Below are 17,550 nucleotides of genomic sequence, written 5' to 3'. Positions count from 1 at the left end.
AAATAAAATCAGAAATGAAAGAGGACACTTTACAACTGATACAACAGAAATACAAAGGATCATAAGAGACTATTAGGAATAATTATACTCCAACAAATTGGACAACCTAGAAGAAGTGGATACATACCTACATACAGCCTACCAATATTAAACCACAAAGAAACAGAAAATCTGAACAGATCAGTAATAAGTAAGGGGATTAAATTAGCAATAAAAAGTCTTCCATCAAAGAAAAACCCAGGACCTGATGACTTCACTGCTGAATTCTGTCAAACATTTAAAGAACTAATACCTAGCTTTCTGAAACTCTTCCAAAAAATTGAAGAGGAGGGAAAATTTCCAAACTCATTTTATGAGGCTAGCATTACCCAATACAAAAGCCAGGTAAGGATACTACAAGAAAAAAAATTAGGCCGGGCGCGGTGGCTCACGCCTGTAATCCCAGCACTTTGGGAGGCCGAGACGGGCGGATCACAAGGTCAGGAGATCGAGACCATCCTGACTAACACGGTGAAACCCTGTCTCTACTAAAAATACAAAAAATTAGCCGGGCGCGGTTGTGGGCGCCTGTAGTCCCAGCTACTCGGGAGGCTGAGGCAGGAGAATGGTGTGAACCCGGGAGGCGGAGCTTGCAGTGAGCTGAGATCGCGCCACTGCACTCCAGCCAAAAAAAAAAAAGAAAAAAAAAAAAAGAAAAAAAATTACAGGTCAATATCCCTGATGCATATAGATGCAAAAATCTTTAACAAAATACTAACATACTGATTTCAACAACATATTAAAAGTAATCAATTCGCCAGGTGTGGTGGCTCACACTTGTAATCCCAGCACTTTGGGAGGCCGAGGCGGGTGGATCGTGAGGTCAGGAGATCGAGACCATCCTGGCTAATATGGTGAAACCCCATCTCTGCTAAAAAAATACAAAAAAGTAGCCGGGCGTCGTGGTGGTCGCCTGTAGTCCCAGCTGCTCAGGAGGCTGAGGCAGGAGAGTGGTGTAAACCCGGGAGGCAGAGCTTGCAATGAGCCAAGATTGCGCCACTGGACTCCAGCTTGGGCAACAGAGCGAGACTCCGTCTCAAAAAAGAAACAAAAACAAAAACAAAAAACAAAACAATAACAACAATAAAATACAAATCATCAATTCACCATAATCAAGGGGGATTTATTCAGGGATGCAAACATGGCTTAAAATATGCAAATCAGTAAATGTGATATACCACATTAACAGAACAAAGGACAAAAATCATGACCATCTGTACAGATACAGAAAAAAAATTCAACAAAATTAAACATCTTTTCATAACAAAAGCCCAACAACTAGGTATAGAAGGAATGTACCTCAACATAAAAATGGTCATACACAAGCCTATAGCTAATACTATATTGAATGGTGAAAAGCTGAGAGCTTTTCCAAGATCAAGAACAACACAAGGATGCCCACTCTTCAACACTTCTATTCAACACAGTACTAAAGTCCTAGTTAGAGTAATTAAATTAGGTAAGAGAAAGAAATAGAAGGCATCAAAATTGGAAAGATTTTAAATAGCTTGACTTAGCCATTCCACAATGTATACATATATCAAAACATCATGTTGTACAGCATATAACTGTACTTGTCAATTTTTAAGAAAGAAAAAAATAGTTACCTTAATGCTATGCAAGTTAAATTGCAATTTTTTCAAATTAATATTAAGAAGTTATACAAAGGTTCTTACCTGCTTGAAATTCGTAACTGCTTTAATAACAGGAGAAGCTGTTATCAAGAGAATATCTTCTGATGGAAACTGAGTAGCCAACTTATTTTTAAAAAGAGAGAAAAAAAATTAGGACAAATTAACTACTGGCATATATGGTTTGGGGTTGAGGATGATGCAACTTTAATAATGTAATTAATCTAGAAAATTAAAAACTCACTGCTCCTCATCTAAAGGTCTCCATTATCCCCTGTCATGTCCTTATCTATGGGGCAATGGTAAATAATGGTAAACTCTGATACTGATAAAATAATATATTTACAGCAAACACTAACAAAGAACTGCTGAACAAGAAAAGTGATATAAAGAAGTATCCTTTATGGCCAGGCACGGTGGCTCACCCTGTAATCCCAGCACTTTGGGAGGCCAAGGCGGGCGGATCACGAGGTCAGGAGATCGAGACCATCCAGGCTAACATAGTGAAACCCCGTCTCTACTAAAAAAATATAAAAAATTAGCCGGGCGTGGTAGCGGACGCCTGTAGTCCCAGCTACTCGGGAGGCTGAGCCAGGAGAATGGCGTAAACCTGGGAGGCGGAGCTTGCAGTGAGCCGAGATCGCGCCACTGCACTCCAGCCTGGGTGACACAGCAAGACTCTCCGTCTCAAAAAAAAAGAAAAAAAAAAGAAGTATCCTTTATTTACTTCAACTATTTTGTATACCAATTTAGAGTTATAATGCAGAGAATTAGAATAAACTATTTTCCTACCTAACAGTTAAACCAACTTATATTTATCTTAAAATAATATTTCATTTGACTTCAACGGGACGAAATCAAAGCAAACCCTCAATATTAAACACTTAGAATATTGGTCTGACTTTCCCCAATGCTTTGGCACTCCTATTCTGCCTCTTCCAGTCAGTACATATTGTGGGATGATAAAGCCATTTTAACAATAGCTTCAACAAAATTTAGAGGTATAACTTGTTAATGTTTCATTATTTTCCTTTAGCTATAATCTCTTTCTTCATTCTGTACCTGAAAGCATTTTCTTATCTCAAAGTCTGGTTCCTCCACACCACCACCCTCAATATATCTGGCTTCTATTCCTACTACATCACTAAAACAGCATGTTTGAGGTATCTATGAATCCTTAAAATCCAAGGGATTATTTCTTTTCTTTTCTTTTCTTTTCTTTTCTTGTTTTTAATGGAGATGGGATCTTGCCATGTTGCCCGGCCTGGCTTCAAACTCCTGGCCTCATGCAATCCTCTCACTTTGGCCTCCCAAAGTTCTGAAATTACAACTGTGAGCTATCGTGCCCAACACCCATGGGATTCTTCTTAGTCTCATTCTATTTGAACTTTCTATATTTGGCAATATTATTACTCTCTCCATCTTTCTTTCCTTTGTATATTCTGTAACTTATCTCCCTGTTTCCATTGCTAGATGAGGTCCTCGAAACTTCTTTATACTACTCAAATCACCTTCAAATTGGCTCCCCAGTTTCACGTATAAACCAGCGGCCTCTGCCACAAATACATTGTAACTAATCATCTTTCAAACCTTTTCACATGATCAAGTTACTCCACCGCTCAAAAACATCTGACTACTTGTAAATTCTTCTTAAGTTCTTAGCATGATTTATAAGATTCCTTATGATCTATGCTTTAAGCTTTACTGCTCGCTGATGATCCCTGCTTTTCCACTGGAGATGACATTCTTTTCTTGAATACTTGAACTTTCACTCATTCTCTCAAAATGAGATTTAAAAAATACCTCCTTCGACTAAAAAAAATTCCTCTTCCCTAATTCACTCCCTAACTACTCCACAGGCACCCCTAAGATAACCGTTGATATCTCTTGCATAGACATACAACATTGTCTCTTCCACTAGGCTGTGGGTCCCTAGTATGGTATACCATGCCGTTCATAGCTGAACACTCAGCCCTTAAATACAGTGCCTGCATCATATATGCTTACTTAGTGAATAAATGAAAAATATGCATCCAATAATGAAAACACTTGAGTTTCTTGCACTATTTCTTATGACTTCAGCGATTGCTCATATTTATATCAACAAAATAACCTAGAACTTTTTGGAATACACACATGTATATGAATATATACGGTCTGGCTATTCAGTATCAACAGGAAAGCATGCCCTACATGCACATAATCCCTTCCTGATTGTTTTACAAAACATTACTAGAAATAAAGTATCTTCTATCTTGGGAGTTCGAAGTATAGAAAACTTACATATGGGATTCTTTATTAATTAGTTAAGGTGCACTAAAGACTTGGCAACTATCTGGAAACTAAACTCAGTCACCTATGACAATTAACAAAGGGGGCTGAGGGCCGGGCGCTGTGGCTCAGGCCTGTAATTCCAGCACTTTGGTAGACGGAAGCAGGCAGACTGCTTGAGCCCAGGAGTTCGAGACCAGCCTGGCCAACATGGTGAAAACCCTTCTCTACTAAAAATACAAACATTAGCCGGGCGTGGTGGCGGGCGCCTGTAATCCCAGCTACTTGTGAGGCTGACGCAAGAGAAGAATCGCTTGAACCCGGGAGGCAAAGGTTGCATTAAGCCAAGATCGCACCACTGCACTCCAGGCTGGGCGACAGAGTGAGACTCCGTCTCAAATAAAAAAAAAAAAAAAAAAAAAAAAGAGGGCTGAATTTTTTGTCTAAATACGAAGTTCTCATGTCTGCTCTGACATTACAAGGATCTGAGCACGGATCTGCCAGCTTTGGTTTCTCGGCAATAATTTGCCTCCCACTCCTCCCTGCGCCTGAGAGAAAGCTAGTGAGGCCATGTGAGGACCACCAAGCCGTTTCTAAAATCTGGGAGCAATAAGCGCGAAAAGCACGCAGCAAAAGAGGAACCCGGAAGAAAAAGGGAGGGGGTGGGAGGAAAGTCTTCAGCGCTACCGCCTTTGGGGTAGGGGAAAGAGGCGGAACCGCCTCAGCACCGCCCTACCTGCTCCGCACAAGTGACGCCCGCGATGCCGCCGCCGACCACCACGAATTTCCCTGCAGTCGCGGGAGGGCGCGCTGCCTCCATGCTGCCGGACTCCCAGTGGTTTACTGAATATTGCGGCGGAGCAGCTGGACTTTGGACTCCAGGAGAGGAAGCAGCCAAGAAGCGGTCACTTCCGGTGCCTTATCCACGGAATCCGACCTACGGGTGCTCGGGAGCTCATACTTAGTCTTCTCGAGTGCCTGCTGCCGGCTGCGTTTCGGAAGCAACGGATTGTCTCGTGGTTTTCAGAGCTTTGCGTTACTATTACTACACCTGAATGTAGTTATTCCATAAAAATTTGACAAAGAGAAGACCAAAAAATAAAAAATAAAAAAGTAAAAAAGATGGGTTGCCCAAAGAAGTTTGATAAATTACATATCTAAAGATAGACCAGTATTCTCACGGGACAAAGCTTTCATATAATAGATGAATTGGTATGAAGTTCTTATTATTTGTTTCTGAGAGAAATTAGAGGCGCAGATCTCATGCTCTTATTGGCAGAAGGAGCCCCACTTATTGGCAGAATGTCTTACTGGCAGAATGACGGCCCCACTTCCTGTCATTTTTGTAGATGAAGAAACTGAGTCTTCTGAAAACCACTTCATTGCCACCATTCACCTAACAATCCAAGATTTTTGTTTGTGGAAGCACAAAAATTTTTCATGACAAGGCAAAACAATACTACTGAATTGTTCTCTAAGATAAATTATCCTTTACATTTACAACGTTGACCTCAGCTAAAGTTTCCAGTAATAATGTACAGTTGCTTTCCATTTTGTCAAAACAAATGAACATTTCTTACATTTCCAATCAATAGCAGCATGTTTGAAAGTTGAACGAAACATTCCCAGTCTCCATTTTATTGTGAATTTTTTTCGTGGTGGTCAATTGTTTTTAAGAAATTGCTAAATTATTTCTAACTGTTTTTACTATATTATTCACTATTCATATTATTTTACTATTGGTAATGGTAAGGTACTATTGTAATGGTAAGGTATTATCTTCCAAATGGCTCACTCTAAAACTAGTAATTACCAGTGTCCCTTTAATTCTTTAAACACTGAGAATAACCATTATATATGAACAGGAAAGCCTACCACGTATCTAATTACAGATATTTACTGATACCCATAAAAATCATTGTTCTTTGATTTACCAAGTTAAATGGTAAGCGGTTTAATAAACGTGTCTAATTCCTGTTACTAGTATAGCAGCCAAACAAAGCATTCATTTCTAGGAGGAGGAAATACATTCCTTAAGCCCATTTAGATCTAATCTTGCTTCACCTTATTTTCACATTATCTCCCTCACACTGTGGTCCATTTAGGCCACACTACACTTCCAGATCCCAGGATATGCCAATTTCTTTCTGAGCATTTGCACATACCTTTTTCCCAACTACTTTTCCCTAGCTAACTCATCGACCTTTGGTTTCATCAAGCCATTGCTTCCTCTAAGATACTTTATCTAACATCCTCAAGACAACTAGGTGTCCTCTCTGTGTGTTCCTGTAGCACCTTGTCATCCTCTAAATTTAGACTTATCCCACTTTTTTGTAAATTCTTACTGCCTGACCCCACCACCACCATAAACTCCTTACTTAATCTCAGGGATTGTTTTTGTCTCCCTTTGTATCTCCAATGTTTAGTAGGTAATATATATTCAACAAAAATGTGCTGAATGAAGTAGAAAGTTGGTGCAGTATGAAACTGCCTTGAAGTCCTTCTAAAGACTTCTAGATTCATTGTTCAGGGTCAAGATCCTCCTGTATATTGTGAAAGGGGTTTCCTCTTTACGGAATTCAGTCGGAAGGAAGAATAGAGTGGAATTTAAGCTCCCAGGGGAAATGGAGGGAGATCATTGTCTATGGGAGGGGAAGCAAAGTAGCAGGAGCCTCCTCAAATGTAAAGGAGTAATGACTCCACACTCTCCTTTTTTGTTCCGCTTTTGAAGGCTGGCTTTTTGTCAAGGTGGGGTAGGGATAAGACCTACCTGCCTGCCACACTGGCATAAAGATCCAACTTTTAGAAATGTCTAAGAGTTAAAGAACTTTCAGTACATCTCACCTTAATGTTGATTAAATTAGATACATATACTGGATGTAGGGTGGGTTAAAAGTAAGATATAGGTAACTTGAAACATGTTATCCACAGGGAGGGCAGCAATAGGTACAGGTTAGGGGAAGGGCAACTGCAAAGAAAACTGGGCACCTACAAATAAGGGAGGCCCAATGCCAAGAAGCAACAGAGAAGCAGAAAAGACAGAACTTCAGATCCCTTTTAGCTCTGGTCAGCAAGCTTAGGAGTGAAGAGCATATCAACCTGGTGACTGTTTCTGAGGAGTCAAAGAAATACCAGTGTGTTGCTAAATATTATGGTGTATGTTTATGGGTGGAAAAGAATAACAGGACTGGAGTTGGCAAAGAAAGGTTCAGAGAAGAAGTGGAACTTACATTGAACCTCAAAGGCCAATAGCATTTGGATAGGTTCAGAAGAAGATGTGGCAAGTCATGTAGGAAATATCCCAAGAACCAAAGGCTTAGTAGCAGGAATGAGCATGGGAAATACAGGAGATGGTTAAAAGGGAAGAAAGAAAGAAAGAAAAGTGGTTGGGGAGTTCAAGACTCATCTGGAAAAACTGAAGGAGATAAAGCTATCTTCTTCTATTTCCCTCCATAGTGTTCTTACATCTGACTCCCATACCTGCCTAATCTCTTGAAGGCCATTCCCAACTTTTAAACTACCATCAAAATCTAGTTTTCCATTCTTCTTCAAGTTGATATCAGAAATGTCTAGAATAGGAGTATTGAGGTTAATTTTGAACTGCAAAAATTGGGAATGAATAATGACACTTCATAGAGTAGTTAAAGATTAATAGCTTTTGAGTCAGATGACCTAGATTCAAATGTGGCACCAGAATTTCTTTGTTGTGTGACTATTCAGTGAATTATTTACCTCATCTGAACCCTAGTTTCCTCATTGGCAAGGTGGGTATAACATCTACTTTGTAGAGTTGCTTTGATACATAGGTGAGGCGACATATTTAAACTTTCTAGCACAGTGCGTGCCTCTTAGTAGGATTAATGGTTGTCTGCCTGTGCCCTGTTGAATAGACTGTGTTTCTCTGTCTAAAGGATTTTATCTATGGTCATAACCTTGACAAACCTATTATGCTTTTTAACTCCCAGATGTCTATCTCTCATGTAATCTACTCTGAATCTTCAAGTCTGAAATTTCTGAAGCATCTTGGATATCTTCTCATTGTTATCTTGGTTCTTGCCAATTCACTGTGAGTACAGCCTAGATTCATCTTGCCCTCGAAACCTCTTCTTTGTTTTTAATAGTTCATGTAACTGATTTACTGAACAAGCTGGACTATATAGGGAAGAAATTAAAGCAAACATTTTTAATTCTGGATAATTTTCCCGTGAATGTATTTTTCTCCTCTAAATTAAATGCTTATTAATTTAGCTTATCTGATCATTCTCAGGTAATAAAAAGTCTGGTACTACGTGTTATCAAAACTCCAGACACACATCCAATTAAAGCCTCACCTAACTACAGGCAACGCTAAATGATTTATTGTTGCTTTCGTGCTCCAGCTCTTCTCCTAACTAAGAGCTCTTAACTTACCCTATAATATTTAGCAACGCACTGGTATTTCTTTGACTCCTCAGAAACAGTCACCAGGTTGATGTGGTCTTCACTCCTAAGCTTACTGACCAGAGCTAAAAGGGATCTGAAGTTCTGTCTTTTCTGCTTCTCTGCTGCTTCTTAGTTAGGGGCTTTAAAATTGGAGGGTGGGTAAGGAGTAAGGAAAGGAAAGAGCCTCCCTGTTGTTCCTGTATGAGCATAGATGTGCAAACCTACCCCCAAAGGCTGAGGGAGCTGAGAGGCCAAAGAAAAGCTGACAAATCCAGTTTCTTAGAAAGAGATATTTAATAGGGACATACAAACAGAAATGATGATTCTGTTAAAGTGGATCCCCACATCTGCCCTCCAGAAAATATGTAAGGTTTTAGGATAAAACATGTACAGCTGATCTTATCTCAGACTTTCTTGCAAAACTCATGAATACTAGGGAGTCTAGATAAGAATCTTACTGAGGTAATTATCTATGCTACATGCTTTGTTTCTTTTGAAGGGTTATCTATGCTATGGGCATTGTTTAAGGACCTTGCTGCAGAATACCTTAGTAGGCAGGAATCAAACATCAGTCATCATGGCCGTTGTGTCACTCTTGCTATACCACAGGCTGTCTTCCTGTATCTATGAATCAGTGGTGTGGTACAACTGTGAATCTGTGAGAGATGATTGTTAAAATTTTAGGATTTGTGTGAGTTGATTGTTAGCACAGCTATTGTTAAACACTAAACTGTATAAACATAATCACATAAATTATATTAAGACAAACGTAATAAGTATTCAAAACTCATTATTTCCTAATTCTTTTGCTATTATCTCTACTCTTGAGGTTATTTACATCTATTGTATCTATAGGTAAAAATATAATGGTGGGCTGCTACACATTTCTTCCTACTGCCTCATTCAGTGATGTCATGTTGATAGCTTGAAATTGGCCATAATGGGAGTATTTACACCATGGAAAATGGCAGATCATACAAATCAGAGTTTGATTTATTTTATTGTTGATTTTTTAGACTTAAAAAAGTGGTGGACAATAGCAATGACATGGAATCAACCCAAATGCCCATCAATGATAGATGGGATAAAGACAATGTGGTACATATACACCATGGAATACTAAGCAGCCATAAAAAGGAATCAAATTATGTCCTTTGCAGGGACATGGATGGATCTGGAGGCCATTAGTTAGAAAATTAACACAGGAACAGGAAAACAAATACCGTATGTTCTCACTTATAAGTGGAAGCCAAATAATGAGAACAGCATGGACACATAGAGGAAAGCAACACACACTGGGCCTATCTGAGGGTGGAGGTGGGAGGAGGGAGAGGATCAGGAAAAATAATTAACGGATACTGGGCTTAATACCTGGGTGATGAAATAATCAGTACAACGAACTCCCATGAGTCATATTTATCTATGTAACAAATCTTCACATAGATGGAGTCTCATTTTTAAAGACATAACATAGATGGAGACTCCTTTTTAAAAAGTGATGGAGAGAATATTAATAATGAAATTAAAAGTGTGTCGTGTCTGTTGTGGTAGATTGTAGTACACTGTGAATGGCACAAAAAATTGAAGGAATTCTTTTGTCAGAGAGCTGCTATTCAATTTAGCAAAGAACTCACTAATATCAGACAAACAAGTGGAATTGTGACCTATAGTTCCTTTGTTTCACTTCCATCTTACTAGTTAATGTAAATAGAAAAGTCAAGCAACATTCAAACTACACTCATCAATTGCTGTTATAGTTTGGGTAATACAAGGATTCAGCAAAAATCAAAGGATTCTGTGGGAATCAGTTGACTCTATGGAATTTGCATAAAGAGTATTGTATATTATTATTTGTAAAATATTTGCTATGCATCTTTCAATAAAATTTATAATAAACCTATGTATACATACATACACACACATATATTTATACATGCAGTTTTTTGAGACAGCCAGTCGTTAAACATTTGCCGGCACAAACATTAGTTATAATCTAGCATTGCTGTTTTCTTGGTGTGGCTGATTCCAAATGTTGATTCTTTCTCTGCTGGGGTTTTTTATGGGCACATCAGAATCTCAATATCACTGGGGATTTCTCACCTACAGTTTCTGGGCCATTCCTTGTCCAGATTCAGTCCCTTTTCAGATGACATAGGGTCCACAATGGGCTTCTGGAAAACTCACCCATCCTTTGTCCCCAGTAGACCCTGAAAGTGCACACCAAACTAACAGAGCACCTCTCTTCTCCTCTGCTGTCAGAATGTCTAGCTAGCCACACCTCCTTGTCTTCAGTGGAATGAGGTATCAGTTTCTGCATCACTCAGACTCCAGGGGCTACCTGTAAAGCTCTCTAAATGGTTCCCTTAACATCCTACTCACTTGTGCTGCAGACAGGGAATTGGTGGTGGTGGGGTGAAAAACTTTCCCTTTCCCTTCCCCATATGCTTCGTGAGCATGTTGGAGCAGCGAGTGAATGTGATGGACTAATGCTGGCAGAACTAATTTTACAGTCTTTTAGCATGTGTTGCCTACGTGGTCTAGTGCCTTGTGTTAAAGGCATTGGGCAATTTGGTGCCTATCATATTGTTTTAAGTTTTTGCAGCTGAATTAACCAGAGAAATCACATTTAACCCCATGATACACCATGTTTGTTTTATAAATATTAAACTTATACCATCTAGAAAACCGAATGCATTTCTTACACGATATTCCCTCAACTTCAAAGTATAGTTTCCCAATTCCTACCAATTCTCAAGTGATTCTCAGTTCCCTCATTTCAGTTTTGAATGTAACTGCACTATTTTTGGTCTTCTTCTCCCACTTAGACTATTAAAATGAGTTCCTGATTGGTCTTTCTTCCTCCATTCACTGTCTTTAAACTTATCCTCCATGCTGCCGTCAGAGTTATCTTATAAAAGGGAGATGTGGTTCCTCTGCCTTTCTACCACTTCTGCTTCTGAAACATTCTCAGTTCCCTGAATGCATCAAGAATTCTTGTCTCAGGTAGGGCTTGGTGGCTCACGCCTGTAATCCCAGGATTTTGAGAGGCTGAGGTGGACAGATTGCCTGAGCCCAGTTCAAGACCAGCCTGGGCCATGTGACCAAACCTCATCTCTACAAAAAATACAAAAATTAGCTGGGTGTGATGGCAAGCACCTGTGGTCCTCGCTACTCCAGAGGCTGAGGTAGAAGGACCACCTGGGCCCAGGGAGGTTGAGGCTGCAGTGAGCCTTGATCGTACCACTGTTCTCCAGCCTGAGAGAAAGGGTGAGATCCTGTCTCAAAAAAAAAAAAAAAAAAAAAAAGAATTTTGATTTCCTTCATTACAGGCTTTCTTGCTCTGCCTATGGGAATCTATGGGTCTAAGAATGGCAAGCTCAGATGCTACCCACCACTCTCAGGGAGAAATGGCCAAATCTGTAGTACTTTACTGCATTGAGCAGTGTTTCTTATGTTAAGTTGGTGTGTCCTTATTGGGCTTCTTTGAGAAAAGGGAATGCATTTTATTCACCTTTGATTTTCTTGCTTATGCCCCTAATCCCAGAATTTAGCACAGCTATTTAAGTAATATATATTCAATAAATGTTTCTTAAGGCTTTATAATTAGCATAGTAAGCACAATCTTATAAAGACTCAGGCTTCATAGTATGGCTGAATCTACGATTGTGAAATATGAATTTGCCTTATGAGATACTGCTGTTCCTTTTTCAATAGTTTGATATGATATTTTGAGACCAGGTTGCTCTGTTGTTCTAGGTAGACAAACGTTACAGTCACCCCACAGTATCAGGAAGGAACTCACAGTATCAGGAAGGAACCTCCATCCAAAATTTGATTTGGATGTGAAGATTACTGATCCCACACACACACACACACACACACGCACGCGCACACACGCCCACACACACACACACACACACCCCATGAGGGAATGAAAAGGCTTATTACTTACATAATGAGGCTTTCTGGGGAGAATAGGACAGGATTATAAGCTGGTACAAAAAAGGCTTGGAGAGCAGAGAAAGGTGACAGGCCCTGTTTTTAATGAGATTAGGTGATCGAGCTGGGGTGAGAGTTCTGGCACATACAGGCCAGGCCTTGTATGGCTTGAAAAATCCCGTGGGCACCAAGGGAGGGGCATACTGAAACTTCTCAGCCTGCCCAGATGTGGGGCAGCAAGGGACAGGGGAATCGCGAGGCTTGAAAACTTCCAGCAGTCAAACATCAACAATGGAATCAGGCTCTTTATTACAATAAGAGGCTTTCCTCCTGGGTTTCCAATGCTGTTTGATAGGTTTACAAAATTTCTAAGCTCTTCACAAGTGGTACCATGGAGCTTGATATTTCAATTTAAGTTTCAAACCATATCAACAGGAAGTACTCTATTAAGTTGTGAGTACACAAATTCCAAAGCCAAATATAAAATCTTTTTTATTATCCACGTCTCATTTCTATAACTTTTGAATCATGATGAAAACTTCTAAAAGATGTCCTTCATAGTATGAAATATTATAAGATAATTTGCATGTACTTTTCTATATCCTCTATAAAGAAATAGATTTACAACTTCCACGCTGTTTTGAATAAAATATTCATACTTATGTTTCATGGCAATCATTCATTAATCGCTATGCTTTCCATATATAAAATTATTGTGACAGCAATTGAAAGAATTATTATTTAATGATCTGAGGCTTAATTATTTTCTATTTAATATATCAGGTAACATTTTAACATCAGTTACATAGAAGATCAGGGAACTTCAGATTTTTTTTTCATAAATAAATAAAATCAGGGCAGATATGGTGACTCACACCTGTAATTTCAACACTTTGGGAGGGAGGCTGAGACTGGTGGATCGCTTGAGTTCAGGAGTTTGAGACCAACCTGGGCAATATGGCAAAAATTCGTCTCTATAAAAAACACAAAATTAGCCAAGCATGGTGGTGCACACCTGTGGTTCCAGCTACTCTGGAAGCTGAGATGGGAGGATCACCTGAGCCCGGGAGGGCAAGGCTGCAATGAGCTATGATTGCACCATTTCACTCCAGCTTGGGTGACCGAGTGAGACCCTGTCTCAAAAAAAATAAATAAATAAAATAAACTGTTTTGAGGCTAGTTATTATACTGAAGAAAAAAAAAAACAGCAACACTTTCTACTCCTATTTTTGTTGATTAAAATAACTTGTGTTTTCTAAAAAATAAGATGCAAAGAAAGTAGAGCATAATTTATTCGTAATGAGTAAAATGTTAAATTATGGTGTCAAATGAATGTGGCTAATTTATTTCTGTTGACCGACAGTATTGAAATTAAAGAGTTTTTATCTCTTAATTTTACTTGTTTTGGAAAGAAAAATGAAACACATTTGTTGTTCCAAGTATCACTGCAGTACACGTTAACTTTTTACAGTTTAAATTAACCCCAAACATATGTATATGAACATTTAAATAAATTTTCCTTTTTAATTTTGAAAATACATTCAAGTTCACATGAGATTTTACAGTTTTAGCTATCAAAATATCTTTAATCAGTTTATTTATGCTAACAATGATGCACATTGAGAATGCTTAACCAAAAGCAGCAAGCTACAAGTGAAAAGAAACATTCTCATTTCATCTTCAAACTTTGGAGATACAAGTCTAACAAATTTCTGGCTTGATTCAGGTCAGGTCATTTAGTGCATAGAGTACATTTAGCAAAAGAGCAGTTAAAAAAACATATTTGATATAACAACAAAAATAGTTATTCTTTTGGCTGTGAAATTGCATTCACAAAGGAAAAAGCTTTTTTTTCTCAATAAAAAGAAATATTTATTTAAATGGACACATCAGCTGACTGTGTTGTGATTTGAAATTATCTAAATTTTTGTCAGTTGACTAACAGTTACAGCATTAGATGTCTGTAAAGAACTTTCTTTTGCCCCAGTCGTCTGCTTCAGGAAACGACACTATGCTTTTCTGTATTTATTAATGTTACTTGTTGAAGAGGAATGTTAAGTGTCAATTGTTAGATGGTCATGACTTCTGGAATCATAATGTAATTACCTTCCTTACATTCAAAGATAATTGAGAAATAAGTCAAAACATTTTACAAACCTAATAATATTGCAAAAACATGAATAACTTTTTGACAATATTCCTATTTTTGTTTTACATCTTTGGTTATGTTTTTTCTCTTTCCTGTGATTATTCATTTTTTTTTTTACCTGCCCCTAAATGTAGTTGTTTCTCAAAGCCGTCTTCTTTACCAAATTTTCTTCTCTTTCTATATGTCCTTTATCTGTACGTTTACTCCTACTTGCCTATCAAATATTCATTATTCCCTGCTTTCTTACTAAAAGAACCCCAATTTTGTTTGAATTGACAATATGCCATCCAAAAACAGTTGTCTTTCCAGACTCTTTTCGCTGAGGTCGCCATGGGACACAGTTCTAGCCAATGAATAATGGATGGTCAGCCAGGGATCTGGGGAAAGCTTTTGCTCTTTTGAGGCTTTTAGTTCTACCTCTTCTCTTCCTCCTTCTTCCTGTCTGGAATGTGGATGTGAGGTTAAGGTAGAGCGGTCGTCTTACAACCGGGAGATGGCAAGTATGAAGATAAAGGCACATATACTAATGATGTCAAGAGAAGAGACAGAGTGATCCTTCTCTAAAGGCTTCACTGAACCACTTTTACAAATCTGGATTGTCTATCTCCAGGACTCTTGTTCCCCGAGGCAAATTGCTATATGTTTAATCCACTCTTCCTTGTCTGTGGTGATCACTGAGTATAATACTGAGTCTGCTTTTATTTAATTGCCTAAGGACACCTATGCTTGATCAAGCCATATTTATTTCTGTTGCTCATCTCTGCTTTCTCTTCAATGTACTATTTGAAAATATAAAAAACTGAAGGCAATATTCTGTATCATTTGCAAAGCCAAATAAATTACTTTTGGTTCAAAAGGGTTCAACGATTTATTCTGACATTTCTCAGTGTGATTTTTCTGCAATCTTTTGCTGTTGGCATGATGTGATTTATAATTTGGGAACCTTGGTGACATTTGATTTCCTTATACCATTACTTGACCATATTGATGCCAATTCATGTTAATCGTTCCTACAAACTTGGTCCAAATTAATTTTTTTAAAATTTAGGCATGATATATTTCATCAGATGTAGATTCCAATTTGCCACCTTTTCTCTATGGAGGTTGCTTAGCAGAGAGCAGGAAGCAGGCTACTGTGCAAAATAACATATTTAATTACCTGTGTGTATCTATAGGCATATCTATACCTATGTCTACATCTACATTTATATCTATGTATGTGATTGAGATATCAAATAGTTATACAAATGTAACTTTTTCCAAGGCAATAGCCTTGCTTTTTTCCCAACCACCATGGATTTCTATTTAATGATTTAATGTGGTAAATTTCTAAGTCTGAATACATTTCTCAGTTTCTTAGAAGTTTGTATTTATCAAAATTAACTAAATATGCTCAATAAACATGTTTTAATTTTGTAATCAAAAAACTAATGAAATGAATTAAGAGAATTACATTTGGGCCTTGCAAATGCAAATCAGTAAGACTATTCTAATGTTATTTGAACGTTTTAAAATTGTTACCTTTTCACTCATTAATTTATTCAACATATATTTATTGAGTATCTGCTATGTGCACCTAGGATATATCAGTGAATAAAACAAACAGAAATTTCTGCTGTACAAGGGAAAGGCAGTCAATTAAAGAAATTAATGAATACACAGGGTTGTATATCAAAAAGTGCTAAGAGTATGGAAAACAATTCAAAAAAAGAAAGTGGGATCCATATGTGCAGAGTAGAAAATTTTAAATAAGGTCAATAGGTAGATTTTATTGAAAAGATGATATTTGACCTATGACATGATGGAGGTGGGAAAGCCATGTGGAGTCTGGGGGAAGAACTTTATAGATGGTGAGTAGGGGTGGGGTGGTGGGCAAACAGTTAAAAAATGATAGCATTTCTCACATGGAGGAGGCCAATCTCGTTGGACCGGAGTGTATGATGGGGAAAGAAGTATGATATGAAGTCAGAGAAGATCAGGGAAGGAGTGGGCTGATTAAATAGACATTTGTAGGCCATGTAAGAACTTTGGCACTTATTGGATAAAACAAGGAGTCGCTGTAGGACTTTGAGTGGAAGAGTGACATGCTCCGAAGAGCGTAAAACAAAAAAAAAAAAAAAGAGAGAGAGAGAGAGAAGATGCAGCAGGTAAGACGAGATGGTGACTTGCACAGGTGACAAACACTTAGATTCTGAATCTGTTTTGAAGACAAAATCAATCAACAGGATTTGAGGAGGTTGACGATACAATTTTTAGCATCTGTACTAGATAGTTCTAAAACTATCTAGGGATGCTATTAAGTATTATGCCAAGGCAGGAGACATAAACCAGAATTGTCCTGGACATAAACCCATTGTATTCATTTGTGCCCTTGAAAAGAACATTTTTCCCTCTTTGCAGAACAACTTCTACTATCCTTCTCTCTTAAATTCACTTCTGTCAGGCTTTGCCTCCAGAAGCCATATAAATAGATTGTTTTGCAGTTATTTGTACTAGGGCAGAAAAATGTCCTCTGGTCAAATGAAGCATTGCATGCTGGGAGAAAAAGTGCTGAGAGACAAGGAAAAGTAAGTATTGTCCCAATGTTTCTGGTTAAGAAGACAGAGAGATAATATACCATCTAGTGAGATAAGGAAACCTGCAGGTTGAGCAGGAAACAGGATCTTCTTTTTTGGGGAAAGGGTCAGTGGGGAGAGGGAAGAAGGGGGAAAATAGTCTTGTTTTATGTATGTTGAGTTTGACATATTCATTAGAGATCTCGTGGAGCTATTGAGTAAGCATGTGATGGAAGTTCCATAATAATGTCCGGACTGGATATATTGATCTGGGAATGGTGACCCTATAGGTCATATTCAAATGTCATTAGACTGGTTGAGATCACTGAAGAAATAAATATAGATGGAGTAGAGAAAAGGACCAAGAAGTGAACCATGAAGTATTCCAGTGTTCAAAGATCTTGTGGAAGAGAAGGGTCCACCAAAAGACTCTGAAAAAAGGAATCAGTAAGATGGTAGGAAAACCATGAAGTATGGTGTGCTAAAAGCCCAATATTGAAAGTTTCCAGGAGAAGGGAATGATAGACTTTGTCAAATGCCACAA

General features: G+C 38.2%; 1 protein-coding gene across 4 annotated transcripts in view; it reads right to left on the bottom strand.

Annotated features, from left to right (window-relative positions):
* The window catches only part of PYROXD1 (pyridine nucleotide-disulphide oxidoreductase domain 1), a 35,914-nt gene extending 31,070 nt beyond the window's left edge, over positions 1-4,844 (bottom strand). For all 4 annotated transcript variants that reach the window (XR_012420067.1, XR_012420066.1, XM_065523864.2 and 1 more), the window contains exons 1-2: positions 4,678-4,844; positions 1,716-1,796 (exon numbers count right to left, since the gene is read on the bottom strand). Coding sequence is in view for 1 of the 4 variants with exons in the window: in XM_005570328.5 (XP_005570385.3) it covers positions 1,716-1,796; positions 4,678-4,761 (165 nt within the window). In the remaining 3 variants the exon portion in view is untranslated. The remainder of the gene's footprint in view (positions 1-1,715; positions 1,797-4,677) is intronic.
* Positions 4,845-17,550: the final 12,706 nt, after the last annotated feature.

The sequence above is a fragment of the Macaca fascicularis genome, chromosome 11, assembly GCF_037993035.2.
Source record: "Macaca fascicularis isolate 582-1 chromosome 11, T2T-MFA8v1.1".
Classification (NCBI taxonomy): Eukaryota; Metazoa; Chordata; class Mammalia; order Primates; family Cercopithecidae; genus Macaca; species Macaca fascicularis.
The sequence above is the reverse complement of the archived record's forward strand: the minus strand, read 5'-3'. Positions and strand labels throughout refer to the sequence as shown.